Source organism: Quercus lobata, chromosome 10, assembly GCF_001633185.2.
Source record: "Quercus lobata isolate SW786 chromosome 10, ValleyOak3.0 Primary Assembly, whole genome shotgun sequence".
Lineage (NCBI taxonomy): Eukaryota > Viridiplantae > Streptophyta > Magnoliopsida > Fagales > Fagaceae > Quercus > Quercus lobata.
The window spans coordinates 38,588,592-38,605,809 of NC_044913.1; the positions used below are offsets into that span (position 1 = coordinate 38,588,592).

The 17,218-nt window shown below is 33.8% G+C and overlaps 1 protein-coding gene across 1 annotated transcript; it reads left to right on the forward strand.

Annotated features, from left to right (window-relative positions):
* The first annotated feature begins 1,219 nt into the window (after positions 1-1,219).
* Positions 1,220-16,903, forward strand: LOC115965852 (E3 ubiquitin-protein ligase CHFR). The gene is made up of 15 exons (XM_031085142.1): positions 1,220-1,421; positions 2,913-3,063; positions 4,356-4,453; positions 5,565-5,629; positions 5,732-5,823; positions 6,063-6,186; positions 9,547-9,633; positions 11,728-11,821; positions 12,572-12,679; positions 13,019-13,119; positions 13,780-13,845; positions 13,938-14,025; positions 14,726-14,786; positions 15,345-15,408; positions 16,586-16,903. Exons 1-15 carry the CDS (start codon positions 1,361-1,363, stop codon positions 16,715-16,717), a joined length of 1,392 nt encoding a protein of 463 aa, XP_030941002.1. The 5' UTR covers positions 1,220-1,360; the 3' UTR covers positions 16,718-16,903.
* The last annotated feature ends 315 nt before the right edge of the window (positions 16,904-17,218 follow it).

Below are 17,218 nucleotides of genomic sequence, written 5' to 3' on the forward strand. Positions count from 1 at the left end.
GGTTTCGTGGAAGAGTTGTAGTAATTGCGTGTTACAGATTCTGCTTCTACACGCCTACGCTGCATCACTTCTTCACCCCTCCAACCAAACGAACCCTAAAACTCATCTAAGTCATGGTCTTTTATATAATCAATAGTCATTTGTGTAATGTCATTTTACAGATTTAGACTAAGATCTACTGCAAGGTATTGCTCTTTCCTAGGAAGAAACTTGATCATCTGTAAAAGCAAGAAGTAGAATGTCATGTCCGACTCTATTGCAAAAGCAGAGAATAGAACCATAATTCATATGTTGTGTGAACTTATGTAGATTTACAAGTATCCTCTAGAGCGATTAAGGTTTGATGTGTCATTGACTATGACTATGAATTGTGACAACTAGACAACAATTCATATATTTAGCAGTATGTTGTAATTATTTCTAAACAAAAATACAATCTATGCAGATGATATGGCGTTGAACTTGAGGGTGTAAGGCTGTAAGCACATTAAAATGAAATGTGTCATCTTAATGTTTATTAAAAATAATATAATATTATTTATTAGCCACATAAGCACCAAGAGTGCCAATGGTGTACATTGTTTGCTGCATAAATGTTTTTCATTAGTAGGTTAATAGTAGGGATCAAATTGACTATAAATTAAAAATAAAAAGGACTAAATTGATTGCTAAAAAAAAAAAGGCTAAATTGAAAATGACCTCAAAATGTAGGGACTAAAGTAGTATTTTTGCCTTTATAATATTGTATGGAAAATATTGGTAATTTTGTCACATTGTATTTGTGCTTCACCTATAAATAATGTGTATTAGGGTTAATTTCAATTTAACCTAAACACAAATTTGCTAATTTTTTATTGAACACAAATTTGCTAACCAAACACTTAATATACACATTTCAATCAAGGGTCAGGGAGTTTAGGGTTGGGTAAGTATTTTTGAAATAATAAGAGAGGAAGGACATTGTCACGGAGTTTAGGGTTGGGTAAGTATTTTTAAAATGATAGGAGAGGAAGGATATTATTATCACGTATAACATTACAAAAGATATTATTATCATATGTTGCTTCAACTTATGAGTCGATAAAGTTGGTAACCTTGGAGCTAGGCAACAAGACGTGTACAAGCCAACATCGTGCTTAGTGGGACACATGATTAGAATTAGCGTATAGCAACAAGCAAAGACCCAAACTTTAGTTTTTTTTAGTCACGCAGAGCAAAGACCCTTGCACGATTTTCTCTTTTCTCTTTTTATTTATTTATTATTTTTCACTATTCCTCTGCTCTAAGCATATATATATATATACCATCTGTTCGAAGTTTGAACGTCTGGGACAAACACAGTGAAAACTAAAAAGCTTTGATGGTGGAAGTGGGAGAGGGTTCAGGTTCAAAGCCCTCTGAAGAAATCTGGGCTAAGCTTGGTATCTCCATTTTTCTTTACTTCTTCTGCTAATATTTTCTATAAAGTTTCATTCTTTGTTTGCCCTGAAAATGTATGAAGATACAAAAGAAGTATTAGAATTGGTTTAGCTTCCTATAGAATTTTATTTTCTTGCATAAAACCCATTTAATAACTTTCTTAAAGACCCTGAAAATGAATGATTTTCTCACTGTTTTCAAAACCCACAAAAGGGTTTCCTTTTCCACTCTACTAAGCGCTGGATTTAGCCTTTCTCTTTGAAAACTGAATATTGTTGAGAAAAAGGGACTCTTTTCTTGTAAATTCATTTTCTCTGCAACCAAACGGAGCACTATCCCAAATGTTATTGAGAAAAGGTGATCAGTCATACATGCATTTTTATTGAAAATCAAATTTGGAAAAGTTGGATTCTTTTTGCTCAGCAACCAAACGGGGAAGGGCATGCAATTAACTGTCAATTCCTAGTTTTGTTTGTGTTTGTCTTCTTGATTAGCTTAAAATCAATGAAGAGATTCATGTACTAATGTGCAAATATATGTGAGGTAAAGCTAATTGTTCAGTATCTGAATGAGAAGTCATCAATTTTAGGTGTGCTTCTTAAAACTTCAGACAGCACAAAACTCACCGGTTTGCATAAGTGCACACATGAAAAGTTCTAAGATTTTAAACTCTAGAAATTACCCCCAAAAAATCGGTTTGTATATGTGCTCATCATGTCATGCAGCATCTTGTTATTGTGAATTTCTAATTTTCGAAGCTATGAAGACACAATATTCTGGTAGGACTTGGTTTGGATATTAAAAGAAAATTTCATTTTAGATTTCTATATTAATATGATAAGTGAATTGAGCTTTGAAGATTAATGCAACCATTCAAAGCTGATGAAAGTTGTAGAAAAGAAGTATATATGTCGTCATCCAATTGAGTCTGCTTTGCATTGACCATTTGCCAATCACTTTTTTTTTTTCCTCCATTTTACGTTTTGAAAGAAGCCATGTATGAATCACATCCTTGGGACCTCTAATGCCTTTAATTCTTTGTTTGATAAGTAATTTAGAGATGACACAGACAGTATTATGTCTTACAACTTGTGAGTGTATGTGGATCCTACTGATTGATGACCGAGAAGCTTCTACCTTTGAGATTCAATCACAATTTGTAGGATTTGTTTCATTGGATGTCTTTGGATTCGAATAGACCTTCTACACTCCTTGATTTTATTGAAGCATGAACTTTGTATCTATGTAAAGAATCTTAGGTCTACAACCTATATCCTTATATTTTGCTTTTTTTTAATAAAGTGGTTTTATTACCCATAACAAAATGGTGACTAATGGGCATAGATACAATTGACCATATTTTATAGTTTAATGAACACGTACTTTACCATTACTAGACTCAAAACAAATGAGGAAATTAAATTAACTGTAGATTTTGAAACTTCTTTACTTTTACTCTATATTTTTTGATAATTTTTTTTATCATGTTGCAGTTCCATTGGACTCAAGATATTCAGATATTGAGATAAGGTCAGATGAGATTGTAATATGTTCAGAGATCAGATCATCCTCTATTGAAAAACATGACTGGTGCCAAATATCACGGAATTCTGATCTATGTTCTGCCACAATGCTAAATAAAAGGTATTTTCTTTTCATTGAATAATATTGAGCTGTTTGATTCTTGCTTGTCTCTCAATTCTGAAATATACTTTCGGGGTGCCTAATAAGATCTACATTTCAAAGTTTCATTATGTCTAAATCTTCTGCAATATTGGTGGTTAATTTCAGATTTAGAAATCCAGATTCATGAGCAACCTGGCCCACCCCTTTTGTTAAGATTTGCACTTTATAGAATTAAAAATAATTTGGATTATTTGTAAGAGTAAAACTGGAGGTTGTTAATATATTGGTCAACAACAAAGATACATGATCTAAGATACACTGGGTATGACGAACAAAGATATAAAGAGCATACAAAATATGAATGTCATAAATATATATCTATATATATATTGATCTTTCAGTAGTCTCAACTGTTGAAATGTAGGTTAAGTTCATATAATGGATAAAAATTATCTTTCATGATGGTGAGAAATATGGAAAAAAAAGAGCACTTCTTCTATAAGAATGGGTGGAGGGTGAGATCATGGGTTAAAAACTCACTTGGGTGTATGTGTAACTTACCAATTTTAAAAAATAAAAAAAATAAAAAGGAAAAATTTGGGGAAATTTTGTTGGAAAAGTAAAACTTTTGCTCAAAATTTTTAACAAAATTCTAGAGGATGATATATTATACAATCAGAACTCAGTTTACTATCGTATACATGCTCCCCAAAAAAAAAAAAAAAAAAAAAAGAAGAAGAAGAAAAACACAATGTGCTTTGATGGATCAGTGTCTTAGCAAGTTAGAATATTTATTGTACATGTGTAAGTAACTTACCTCTTATATTTTGTTCACATCATCAGTTGTTGTGGAGGACTGGATGTAACTAAACTGCTTGGTAGATCTGAAGTATGTGTCAATACTATGATTGATTTTGTAAGATCATTATGTTAAATAATATTGCAGATTGCATCAAACTATTTTTAGATCTTATTGCAATGAGAATAGATATTGACAGTGTTAACCTAATATCACAAAATTGACCTTTGTTGTAGTTCAAACTTCAATTTATTATACATCACTAAAGCCATCCCACTTGTTATTTAGCATGTGCTCTATATAATTTATGCTTGGTGTTTTATGCTTCATCCTTTCTCTATGTTGGTATGTCATATAGCAATGATGTTATTTAAAGAATATTTATATTCATTTCTTTTTCAATAGAAGATTCACATTAGTGTATATCTTACCCTTTTGTTGCTCTCTTTTCCACTTGTGTTGTTTTTTGATTTTTTTTTTGTTGTTTTTGGGGGGGGGGGGAATGATATAGTTCAAAAACGGTACTTGTTGATGAGGTTGTTGTTCAAAACGGAGATGATATTGTTATCAAGTGTGGAAGTAAAATCTTTCCAGGCCCTGATACAGAAGGTCAGTAATCAGTATCTGTTAAGTCTAGTATATATCATAGTAGATGATTTTAGATCTAATAAAATGTTATAAATTTAAACTTTTGGAATCCATGCCAGAGAGCATTTTGAACTTCAGTTTGTATTTCACTGTTTCTTTTAGTTGCTTGAAGTATCATACCATTGGTTGATATTCATACTGGATGTTATAATAGTTTGCTAATGTCATGTAGGACTGTTAGGACCTTAAGAGTGTTTGACAATAGTTAAATATTTACTATGTTAAATTACTGATTGTCCCAAAAGTCTAAGCTATTGGGATATGGTAAATTTAATCATTAACCATATACTTCTAACACTCCCCCTCACATGTGGGCTCAACTCCCTTTTAATAGGTGAGGCCCAACACATGAGATTTTAAATGAGAGGTAGAGTAGAGAAGACAAGGATCGAACTCAGGACCTCCTGCTCTGATTCTATGTTAAATTACTGATTATCCCAAAAGCTAAAGCTATTGGGATATGGTAAATTTAATCATTTAATCACATACTTCTAACATACTATATTTGGAAATGTTTTCCTATTGTACTTGACGACATGTTCCTCTAATTATTATCATAGGCTATGTAAAAGGGCTTTGTCCTATAAGCTTTTGTAAAAATAGGGCCATTGTTTACTTGATTTTATTATTATATTATTATTGTTATTAAAGTGCCATTGGTACCTTGAATATCTTTGGCACTGGCACGAGTTTTTGAAGGCAGTGCTTTGTTTGTTTCTATTTACCCCTTATGTGAATAGTTTGAAAAGAACAGGTGCTGTTTGACCTTTTATTATGTTTGCACCGTTTGTGTATCAAATTATAGTCTTCAAAGTGAACTAACTAAATGTAAATTCAGTAGTGATATTGTCATGAAAAATGGAATAATGTTATTTCTTTGTTTATAGTAAAGATATGAACCTACCTACACATTTCAAAAGTGGATACAGTTGTGAAAGTGTGCTTTCAGGAGGGATTATACAGTGTTGGAAAATTATACTTTTATTTTGTAATTCTTAGAATTTGTTTCAAATTTAACATATTGTGCCTGGATACCTTAGCATATTATTTTATCTTTTCTTGATGCCTCTAGGTTATCTGGGCTACAGATTTGAAGTAATGCCTAGCCAAGAAATCTGCAATAAGCAACTAATAACGGTGAATATATTATGTATTATATTTGGCTCCTTTAAATGTTCCCTTGAGTGCTAATCCATCTGTAGTTATGCTGATGAAAATCTCTTTGTTTGGTTTTACCAGATTTCTGTTGATGCTGAGCATGCAAAATGCAGCATATGCTTAAATACATGGCATGATGTTGTTACTGTTGCTCCTTGCCTCCATAACTTCTGGTTTGTAACTTACCTTTGCTTCAATTATGAATATTTTTATTCATCCTCCTCCTCCCCCCCCCCCCCCCCCCCCCCCCCCCCCCCAAAAAAAAAAAAAAAATCCTGAGTGTAGGTGGGATTTGAACCTAAGTCTCTGATACAATGCCAAGTGACTTTACCAGTGAGTCTAGTTGGCACCCATAGGGAACATTTATTTTAATCTATAAATTTTAATTGAAATTGTCCTTGATTATTTACAGCAACGGATGCTTCTCAGAGTGGTTAAAGAGATCTCAAGAGAAACATTCAAGTGTACTTTGTCCCCAATGTAGAGCAGTTGTACAATTTGTTGGAAGAAACCACTTCCTGCGTAATATTGAGGAGGTAGGCAGACCAACTTATGGTTATATAGATAAGAATGAGATGTTAACTAAAGCTAGGGGAAAATTACATTTTACCCCATGTAGTTAGGCCATAAAATACAAAACCTATCCACATTATAGTTTGTTACGCTAAACCCCTAGAGGTCATGTCCAAAGTGTTACACATAAGCTATAGAAACAATTTTACACCTTTACTGATTTGATCATTTATACATTCATAATAAAAAGCTAATATATAATAAATTATTTTGTTGCTCTCTGGATGATGATGATGATCATCGTTTGTTTGGCTATATAGCATGATTTGACTGGGTGAAGGTGTACAATTAATTTGTGACATGTATGATGCACTACAGTGAACATTGATCCAAATTGATACAATACAAAATTCTCGAAAGAAACTTGTTGCAAAAATAACAAAAAAAGAAACCTAGGAATCAACTAGAGTTGCTTGGAATCAGCACCAAGCAGAATAGAAAACCTAAAAATCAGCACCTGGGGTTGTTTGGAGTTAGCAATAGCCAATTGGGAAAATTCCAACTGAAATTTTATTCATCAAGCAAAACTGTCTTCATTGGATTGAGATTGTGTGCTTATGTAGACCATCAGGGCCTAATATTAATTCTAATTGGCTTTCGTCCATGCCCTTCCTCGCCCTTGGGCGAGTCAGGGCCTCCGGCGGCGCCGGCATCGATGAGGAATGCCCCTTTGGCAAATAGGTGCTGTATGTGCTGCTGTAATGAGGAATTTGTGGACCATCTTCTCCTATATTGTCCTGTAGCTCATTCTTGTGGGTGCAAATGTTACAAGTTTTTGGGATCCAATGGGTCATGCTAGGTTCAGTGGAGAGTTTGGTGTTTTGTTGGAGTAATTAGTTGGGGAAATTTCTTTGGACATATGGAATATGGTTCTTGGCTGTTTGATGTGGGTTGTTTGGATGGAAAGAAATCGGCACTCTTTAGAGGCTAAAGAGAAATCGCTTGTTCAGTTACAAGCTCTCTGCCAGAGTACACTTTTTGAATGGGCTAGGTGCTGGGTTTCTTCAAACTTTTCTTCTACTCTGGAGTTTCTTACTTCCCTTAGTATTGCCCCTTAAGTTGCTTTTCATATTTTTGTTGTTTTTGGTTGTTGTTTCTTGTGTTCACCATCATGAACACCTTGTTTTTGCTGTTTTCAATATTTCTTCATGATTAATATGATTCTTATTACTTATCAAAAAAGAATAATTCTAATTGGCTTGGGCCAAACCCTAATTAATTCTAAAAGTAAAATTGTCTTCACGCTCAATGCATCATTGTACCTTGAACCTGACCACAAAGGTTGTGTTCCAAACTAAACTCAGGGAGGTTCCATGTTTTATGGTCTAACCACATGGGTAAATTGTATTTTCCCTTAAAGCGAATATGTATTGGAGTTGTCATTGATGTGGTTGGTGGAATAGCATCTTTTTTTTTCTTCTTCTTCTTTTTTCCTTTTATGTTTGGTTGGTGGAATAGCATCCATTTGTTAATATTCTAAAGTATCAACACAAAAAGTTGGAATGACGTTAGCTATTTTGAGCTGGTGGACTATATCTGCTTCTTAATTGTGACTTCCAGAAATATTGTTATGCTTTGTTTAAAGTTCCTTTCACTTCTCCTAGGAACATCATATTGTTGTTCCTCTGCAGTCTTTTTGTTAATGCTAATGATAGTCATGAAGTATTGATGTTTAAAGTGATGAAAGTATAGTGATAAACATATTATATGGATGAATTTTATGTCTGCTTGATAGTGTAACACTAATATATATTTTTTTTGATAAGTAAGAATGATATATTTATGAAAGGTTACTCTATGCATTAAAAGCACAGAGCAAACCCAAAAATTACAAGAAGAAAAAAACAGAGAAAATACATAAAAGAAAACCAAGCAACAAATTAATTACAAAAAAGAAAGAGAGCTAAGAAAAGAAGGGAGAGAATCACTAGTCGTGAGTCGCCAAGCCCAAGACCAATCAAAAAGAGTTCTACTGAAAGAATCAAGCATCTGATCACTGGAACTATCCAAATCCTCAAAAGTCTGCCGATTCTGTTCCTTCCAGATACAACATAGTATGCACTACGAAACTAAATTCCAGATTTGAGACGAATGTTTCCCCAACCAATTCCACCATCGAAAAAGCAAATATGGAAACGATCTAGGTATGACCCATGGCAATCCAAAAGTTATAAAAACAAAGCTCTACAACCAATAAGCCATCTCACAATGAAGAAGTAAATGGTCTACCGTTTCCCGACAGTGTTGACACATAATGCACGAGTCCACAAAATCCAAGCCCCTCAATCTCAGGTTATCACCCGTTAGGATCTTATTCCAAGTTACACACCAAACGAAAAAAGAAACACGCCTAGGGACCTTAACTCTCCATATACCTTTCCAAGGAAAGACAAAGAGGGAGAATCCCGCAACTTGTTATAATACAACCGGATGTCAAAATCCCCATTAGGCTTCAACTTCCATCTCATTTGGTCTCCAACATCCATTGAAGGAGTATTGGCTCCCAAGATATGAGGAAAATGCAGCCCTTCATCCATCTCCCAATCATCCAAATTCTTCTATCCTTCACCCCCTGCCTTGACAAAGAAGTTTCTACAAAATCCTTCGCCCCCTACCTTGACAAAGAAGCTTCTACAAAGGCCTCCCTGTCAATAGCAATACCATACAGCCTCGGGTAAACCAATTGGAAAGGTTGATCCCCATACCACTCATCTTGCCAAAATCTCTCTCTATTCCCCAACCCAACAACAAACTGAGCATTTTTGCTAAAATCCTCCCAGCCTATACGAATACCTCTCCACAAACCACACCCACGAACTCCCCTACCTAGCTTAGAAGTCCATCTCCCCACTCTTCCCCAAACTTTGAAGCTACTGCCCTTCTCCACAACCGATTCTCTTCTTTCCCAAACCACTACAACCATTTCCCCAATAAGGCCTTATTGAAAGTAGTAAGTGCCAAAATACTAATATTAGTGCCAAAATTTATACATTGTGTAAGATTCTAAAGCTAATTTTATAACATATACGTTTCAGCTACAACCTTGTTTCAGCTACAACCTTGTTACCGTACATAACATTCATGACAGAAATTTTCAATTGTCATTGAGATTGTTGTATACCCATAATATCAAATTGCATAATTTTGGGAAGGTTCTCGTCATCCTTTGGATTCAATCTCTCCTTTGCCTTCTCATTAATTAACGTGTGTGTGTGTGTGTGTGCAATTTTTGTGGTTTTACAGCATGTCAGTATCTGCTATAGTATGGCTTTCATTTATGGATTTTGTTCTCTTTTAACTAGTTTGCCACTTGTTTTGTGTAGGGTATACTTGAAGCAGATTCTTCATTAAAGCGGTCTGATGAAGAAGTTGCACTTTTAGATTCCTATGCATTGATACAGTCAAATCTTGTAAGTAATCTTACTACTTTCTAGATATGCTACTTGGATGCTTCAAAGTGTGTGAAGTACTATTATCATACATTACATAACAAGGGTAGAGATGTTGCTTCAAAGTGTGTGAGGTACCATTACCATACATTACGTAACGAGGGTAGAGATGTGGCACACACGTGGTTAGGTATTTACCAGTTAGGCACATCCAATGAAAAGAAAGATGAACTTTTTCTATTTCATTTTGAACGATTTTATTTATTTATTTATATTTCTATAAGATGCACTACTCAATTATAATAAGAGAAGTTTCGGTGTCCCCCCCACCCCCCCAAAAAAAAAAAAGAAGTCAATTTTGATGGTTTTTAGTGTTCTGTATGATTATTTAAATAATAAAATACACTGTTCCGTGTCATGCATTATCTTTCATCTTGAATTGTGGAATGTTGTTTAGTAGAGATGGCACACAGGTTGACCACTGATTCAATGTTCAAATTAAAAAGGCAGTTCTTGCTACTAGAAAGATCTAGGAGCAAACCAAGGAAGCTTGTGTTAAAATAAGAAATTTCTACATTGAATCTGTTAACTGGCAATTTTTTAATCATTGGTCAATGAGCTTAGTTCAAATGGCATCCTCATCCCCTGGCTTTTCACACACTTATAGTCTTATACATGTTATTTATGGTTAATTCCAATACAAATACTAGTTTGCCCCTAACAATATATTACGTACAACACTCCTCAGGTTGGGACATAGATATTATATAATCTGAATTAATACTATATTAACAAATTTAAACTAGTTTTGTTCACAAGTTTAGTACACATACCTGCAATTTGAGCTCCTGTATGGGGTAACAATTACGTCACTTCCACTGTTGTCGAACAAGATGACAATCCCCCTCTATATGCATGGTGATGGTCTATTCATGAAACACAGGAGTAGAAGTAATGTGGGTTCAGAATCACACATGGGCTGGTGGTAAAGCTCCAGAAGACACTTGTTTATATGCCAACATATACTCCCATTGGTAGGGTCCAGATCAGAGTTAGACTATATGAATTCAGTTCCCAAAACATAATCCAATCATGTGGCAGAACACTAATTTTCCAGATTTATTTTTTCTATTTTTTTATGACTTCTTTTAACAAACCAATTTAAATCTTCCACTCGATGTTTGGTGTAGAATCCAAAAATGAAAATATTCTTTCTAAATTTTAATGTTAAGATCAGTTTTAGAGCTAATTTGCTCACTAATCCACTTAGAGTGAATAATCTAACCTTAAACCCCAAATTTACAAAAATATGAAGTCATTTGAATGTGATTGGCTTTGATAATCTTAATCATGCAAAATCCTCAAAAATAATTTATGGATGCTAAATAAAATTCAGTAAATAAAAAACTCTAGACTATGTTCTTGAAAATATTAGAGATGTTTGGAAGGATTTCTTACCATAGGGGATGAATTTGAGTCATTTTTGTCACCAAAAATTCAATCTTCTTCCTTTTGTAATTCTTCAGGAAGCCTTTTTTGGAGTCCTTTCTGAATGTGCATATGTTTTTATTTATCTATTTTTTGATTGGTTATTTATGCACCTAGTAGGTTTTGAACCCAAGATCTCACCCGCCATCCTATTATTATGATAAAAGGAAGTGCCAATTGAGCTATGGCTCATCGGCATGAATAATGTTAATTATGATGTGTTCAATAACTGATAGGGGATATTAACCTAGTTTCTCTAAATGCTCTTGAAATAAGAAAATATATTTTTATCCCCCAAAGATTTTTTTGTTTTTACTGATGTACCCAAATTCCATTCAATATTTATATTTGAGTATTAAAATGAGCGTGGTTCCTTTAATGTTATATGTACCTATAAGTTAGAAAACGATATATCATTTATGAATCATATAGATGTCTATCCGGTGAACAGTTTGTTGTGTTGCGTCTTTTCATTTGAAATAGGTTCAGTTTTACTGCTATGTTTTCCTTTTATGTGTTCACACCATTGGCTGGTTTGATATGTTGCTCCTTATGTGTTATCAAACTTCAGAATAGTTTATGATTCTTTTCCTTTTTGTTGATTGTTCTGGTTATAATTTAAATTAGGTCGTTAGATCAGGGAAAAAGCTGCGAAGAAAGAGGGCTTATTCCCCCTTGGATGAGGAAAGTGATGGCATAGACCTTCCATGCCCTCAATGTGGTAATATTATTTGCATATGAATTCTTGTGTTTGGAAATTGTTTCCTCAACTTGGTGAATTGTGTATTGCACATCATTTATTCACCCATCTATCGACCTTAACTCCATTTTTATTGCTTAGTAATTAATTTTAAAGTTGGTCATTCTTATCCATCACTTTTTTTGTAAATGTATTTTTACCAACATGAAAATGTTAAGATGAATAAATGGAATTACTGGGAAAGATAAGATAGATTTGAAATGAGGAAATTCGTTTAAAGATAGGGGTAACCCTTATTGATGAAAAGATGTGGGAGAGTTGCCTTAGATGATTTGGTCATGTGCAGTGAGGAAGAGTGGGTTGATTCAAATTGAGGGAATGAAAAAAGGTAGAGGAAAACCTAAAATAACCTGGTAAAAGTAGTAAAAAAGGGCACATCAATTAAGGATGTAACAGAGATTATGATTTTAGATAGAATATAATGGTGGCAAAAAAATGTGGCCAACTTGATAAGTCTATTGAGGATCCATAGTTGAGCTCAAAGTTTTGTGGCTAAGATTTGCTTATGTTTCTCACCAACTTGCTCAAGTGGTTTAGATGAACTGCTCTTTCAATTTTCATGTTAATGATATGGTCCAACTTTCTGAAGTTCACTGCATTTTTATTTGGAAGGTCTTGAGAAGTTTTTTTGTTTCATGTTTCTAATATGTGATGTTTTCCTCTTTCACTGTGTCTAATTTATATATAACAAGGTCATTTACAAATTTCCAGGTACAGAATTGGGTGGGTTCCACTGCAATCAGAACACCATTCATCTACAGTGTCATGCATGTGGAGGAATGATGCCTTCCCGAACTGATATTAGTGTACCACAACACTGTAAGTTTTTTTGTGTGTGTGTGTTTGAAAGCAGCAAAGGATACATTCTAGCTTGTAGCTCACATTACAGGTTATAAAATAATTTTATTGAAAGTCAGTTGGATTGGTTTTTAAGACTTTGCTTTATGCTGCAGTCACCATAGAAGTTTATTTCTTTTTAATTTTAGAACCACACTATTGATGCCTCTAGACTTGGACTTCAACTTAGCTTTCATAATTTTTTAAGATAGGGAAGATGAAGTGATCCACTGAATCTTTACTTTCTTTCCCATTTAGTGTTAGGTGTAACAAAGCAATTGTTCTAAATTTGTCAACATTTCCAGTTTTTCCCTCTTGCAGGTGTAGGATGTGATAGAGCATTTTGTGGTGCTTATTGGCAAGCTCAAAGGCTTACAACAACTGACTTTCACCCTGTTTGCAGTCGTGAGACTTTTAAACCAGTATGTGCTGCTCTTTTGCTTCTTCTTTTTTCCCCTATTATTAATTAATTCCTTAAAGTTTTAGGACATTCAGTTGATTAATCATATTGTATGTGAGGACAATTGGTTTTGTTTCATATCTTATTACTATTTGCTGATAGGACATTCAGTTGATAAGACACTCTTTTAATGGACCTCTTTCTAAAACTTCTTTCTTTTCAACAAATTTTCAACTCTTTACTTAGTTGTCCCTTTCATTCTCTGCTGAAAACTACTTGCAAATTTTTTTTTTTAATGTGTGTTTGGGAACAGATTATAAGTCAGTTTTTTGCTTTTTAGCTTTTATGTATAGCTTTTTAAAACCTCACTTTTTCTTGTTGTTCTTCTTCTTTTTTATTTTTTTTCTCACTTTTTCAAAGTACAAATATACTTTAACACAATAGCAAAAAGCTAAATAATTTGTTCCCAAATCCTCTAAAAGATTCCATACACAAAGTTTCCTAGGTTCACATCTACTTTCGTTGGAGTTCCTTTGTTTTAGCCATCCCATTTTTAGAAAAATGATGTTAAATTATGACCTAATTGAAAGATTGATCAGTATTTATATGCTAAAAACTATGGTGTAATATTTACTATGGTGACATGTTTTATGATGATTATACTTCTTCCTATGCTTTGCAGATCTCAGATCGCACTATTTCTAGAATTCCTGATGCAGTGCATAACAAGAATCGGCATGAACAAGATGTGTGGATTTCTCTTTACCAAAACATTAAACTTTTGTAATTATTTTAGTTAATGAATGGTTTGATATGACTCACATCTTAGTGGTGTTTTAGATCACACAAAGGTGTATTATACAGATGGGCAGAACGTTGCAGGATGTTATCTCAGAGTGGATTGCAAAGTTAAACAACAGAGAAATAGGTAAGTTGATATATTCTTCAGTATTAGTTTAATGGTTGAAGAATGAATTTGTTGGGTTCCAATGTTCTGAATCACAATCATGATGCCTTAATTTTTATCATTTAGTGTTGATTCTAGTAAGCACATGATCAACCTTCCTCGTGAAGCGTATGTTTGTCATCCAATTATTAATGGAAGACTTGGCTTCTAAATTTTATACTTGTTACATATGTATTTTCATGGACTAAAACAAAGTTTCTTCTCTTCCCTGCCCCCTCCGAAAAACAAAAAGTAACGCTTGGGTCATGTATAACTTTCTAAATAATCTGTAGGAGGCAAGTTGATTAAATCTTTTTTTACTAACCAACTGGTCTTTTCTATCTGAAACATGCTATGGTTCTGGTAGCATAATGCTTGTGGTTTCTAACTGAAATAGTTATCTAGGATTCCAAGGTGGAATTAATAGAAAATAATGTGTGGTATAAAGTTTGAGTATTTTCTGTTTCATTTCAGTGCACGTGTTTCTCTACTTTTAGGTCCTCTAGGTATAAAGTTTTGCATTTCATTTCTTTTCTAATTTTCCGTTTCTTCATATGTGATAAAGGGTTCTAGTAAAAAATGATTAGTTTTTCATAGATTTTTCTGGTTATCATAGGGATCTGATGTATTAATTTTCAGATAGTATTGTTTTAATTTAGAGGTAATTTTGTTCTCATGGCAGATCGAACAAGGATGCCACTGAACCATGCTGAGATGATCACTTCCAGAACTCATGTTTGCAAGTAAGTTTCATTTTGCATTTGGTGTTCTCGATAATTGAATTAGTTTTCTGCCTGCAGTACAAGTCCAATTCATCTTTAAACTCATAACATTTGTGTAACACTTTTAATTCAAGGTGTTACAGTCTGAATGTACCCGAGGCATATCACTTCTTAATTTCAAATTTTTTTTGCATCTGATTTTCATGTTTCTTCTCATGAGTGGGCTTAATTGTTGTTGAATTTTTAATTTCTAGAAAGGTGCTATAAATCTCAAACGCTATTTCTTTTCTTGGTTCTATGGACATCGGACATAATTTTTGTATATGGTGTTTGAGTTTAGAGCTGTCAATATGATGTTTCAAGACCTGAGGCACCACCTTCTCAAAAAATTTGTTTCCTTCAGTCACTTTTGTGTTGAAGCAGTATTAGCAGTCTTAACTGTATTATCCATCAAATTGCGATTCAAACAATATCCATCAAATCATATTATAAAGATAAAATGGTGGATAAATTAGAATACTTGGATTTCTGTCTCATTAAATGCCAGATTCTTAGTATAGATAATTGTTTTGGATGCAGTGATTGTTATGACAAATTGGTCTCATTCCTTTTGTACTGGTTTCGGATTTCAGTGCCCAAATATGTAAGTATCATCAACTTGAAGCATTATAATTTCAAATTTCTAATTGTAGATATGGTTTTCTTTTCAATGGATGTTTGGTAGGCATTTCATGTGTCCTGAAATTACGTTTACCGTAACTCGTCTACCCACCATATCTTCTGTTTTCCCCTCTCATATATGTGGTTTCAACATCTGGTACTGTAATATTGAAGCCTTCACGTTATGAAGTACATACAATGATGAGTCTTTATAATAACTTGGGGCTCTATGCAATAGGTTAAGAGTCAACTGTGTTTTAGCTCGCACATGCCATTCATAAATGTAATAACCTGCAAATCAAATACATTGGAGGTTCAGGAGAGTTTAAACTTGAAGTTCTGGTTCTTTAACCAAAGTGGCAAAGTGTCACCCTACAGTTTTACCCGTGTGGGCTTGTGAAGTAGCAAATTCAACCATACAAGAAATATGGAGTCATCCTAGTCTAGTGTATCTTTTGATGAAAGCATTCCATAACTTACAAAGAAAAGGAGGTCATTTTCGAGTAACAAAGACATGTACCAAACAAACAATTGTCACTGTGGCATTTATGTTCATGACATTGACATTATATATATAAGAATTAGAAGCTCCCCTTTTTCAAAACCAAGGCGCTTGAAAAAAAATTGATGTGTTGTTCTATAATATGTCCCCTATTTTGAGAAAATTCCTTCTCGATCCAAAGCTGAAGTTTCCAAACCCAACTACTCACATGGCTGGTGGTGCTCCAAACTTGCAACAATCTACCCCAGTTCATAGAATAATGTGCTCAAATTGATTTAATAATTGAAATTTTGAGCTTTGTATGCCACTGTTTTTGAAGGTGGTTTGAAGAATTGCTTGTGTTAACAACTCTCTGAAAGGCTCTTTCCAATTTATTAGACCAGTGTTTTATCTGCCTCTTTGTTGTGGAATTATTTAACCCAATTTTCCGCCCTTTAAGATTCGGGTATGATAGCTTCTTTCTTAAAAATTGGCGTGTGATAGAAATCATTGATTAGTTCTTATAGATGTCCTCTTGAGAATCATTTAATTTCAGATTATGATTTGAGGGTCTGATTTAATCAGATGGTTCATATAAGTGATCACTAGTTAGTTCTGGAAAGTTGCCTGTAATTTTTGTTAGTATTATTTTAATGTGGTTGTGTATGCTTCTTCATAGCTTTTACCACCAGATGCATCAAAAAGGGAAGATTGCTGGTATGGGTATTCGTGTCGGACACAGCACCACACTGATGAACATGCTCGTAGATTAAATCATGTTTGCCGTCCTACTAGAGGTACTAACATGTAGTGTAGTTTCTGTGATATACACTAATGGATGTAAACAACAACCCCCCTCCATCCTTCCCCTTTTGATTTGGATATGAATGTAATCCTACTATTGGTTGTTATACCATTCATTCATGTCAAATTTACTTATCAATAGTGTTTTCGTGCCATTAAGGCCATTATTTGCATGGAGAATGACTAAATTTTATGATAATTTCTCTTGAAGATGGCTTGGGGTCTGGTAAATTCTGTGATATATTGCCTTTTAGGTCATCCAAAATTAAGAATAGAAAAAATGAAAAAAAAAAAAAAAAAGGTTCCACGTGGTTCAGGTGAGAATCATGTGGTACAATAGAGTAGGAAAGAGCTGACAGGCTATTACTCAACAATATTGTTGACTATTTTAAGATGAATAATAGACCACAACTTTTGCCACAATTTGCTCACCTTGCAAGTTGTGACAAAAATTGTGGTACTAGTATTTTCCTTTTTAAGATTGACAGTTAATTTTTTTTTTTTTTTT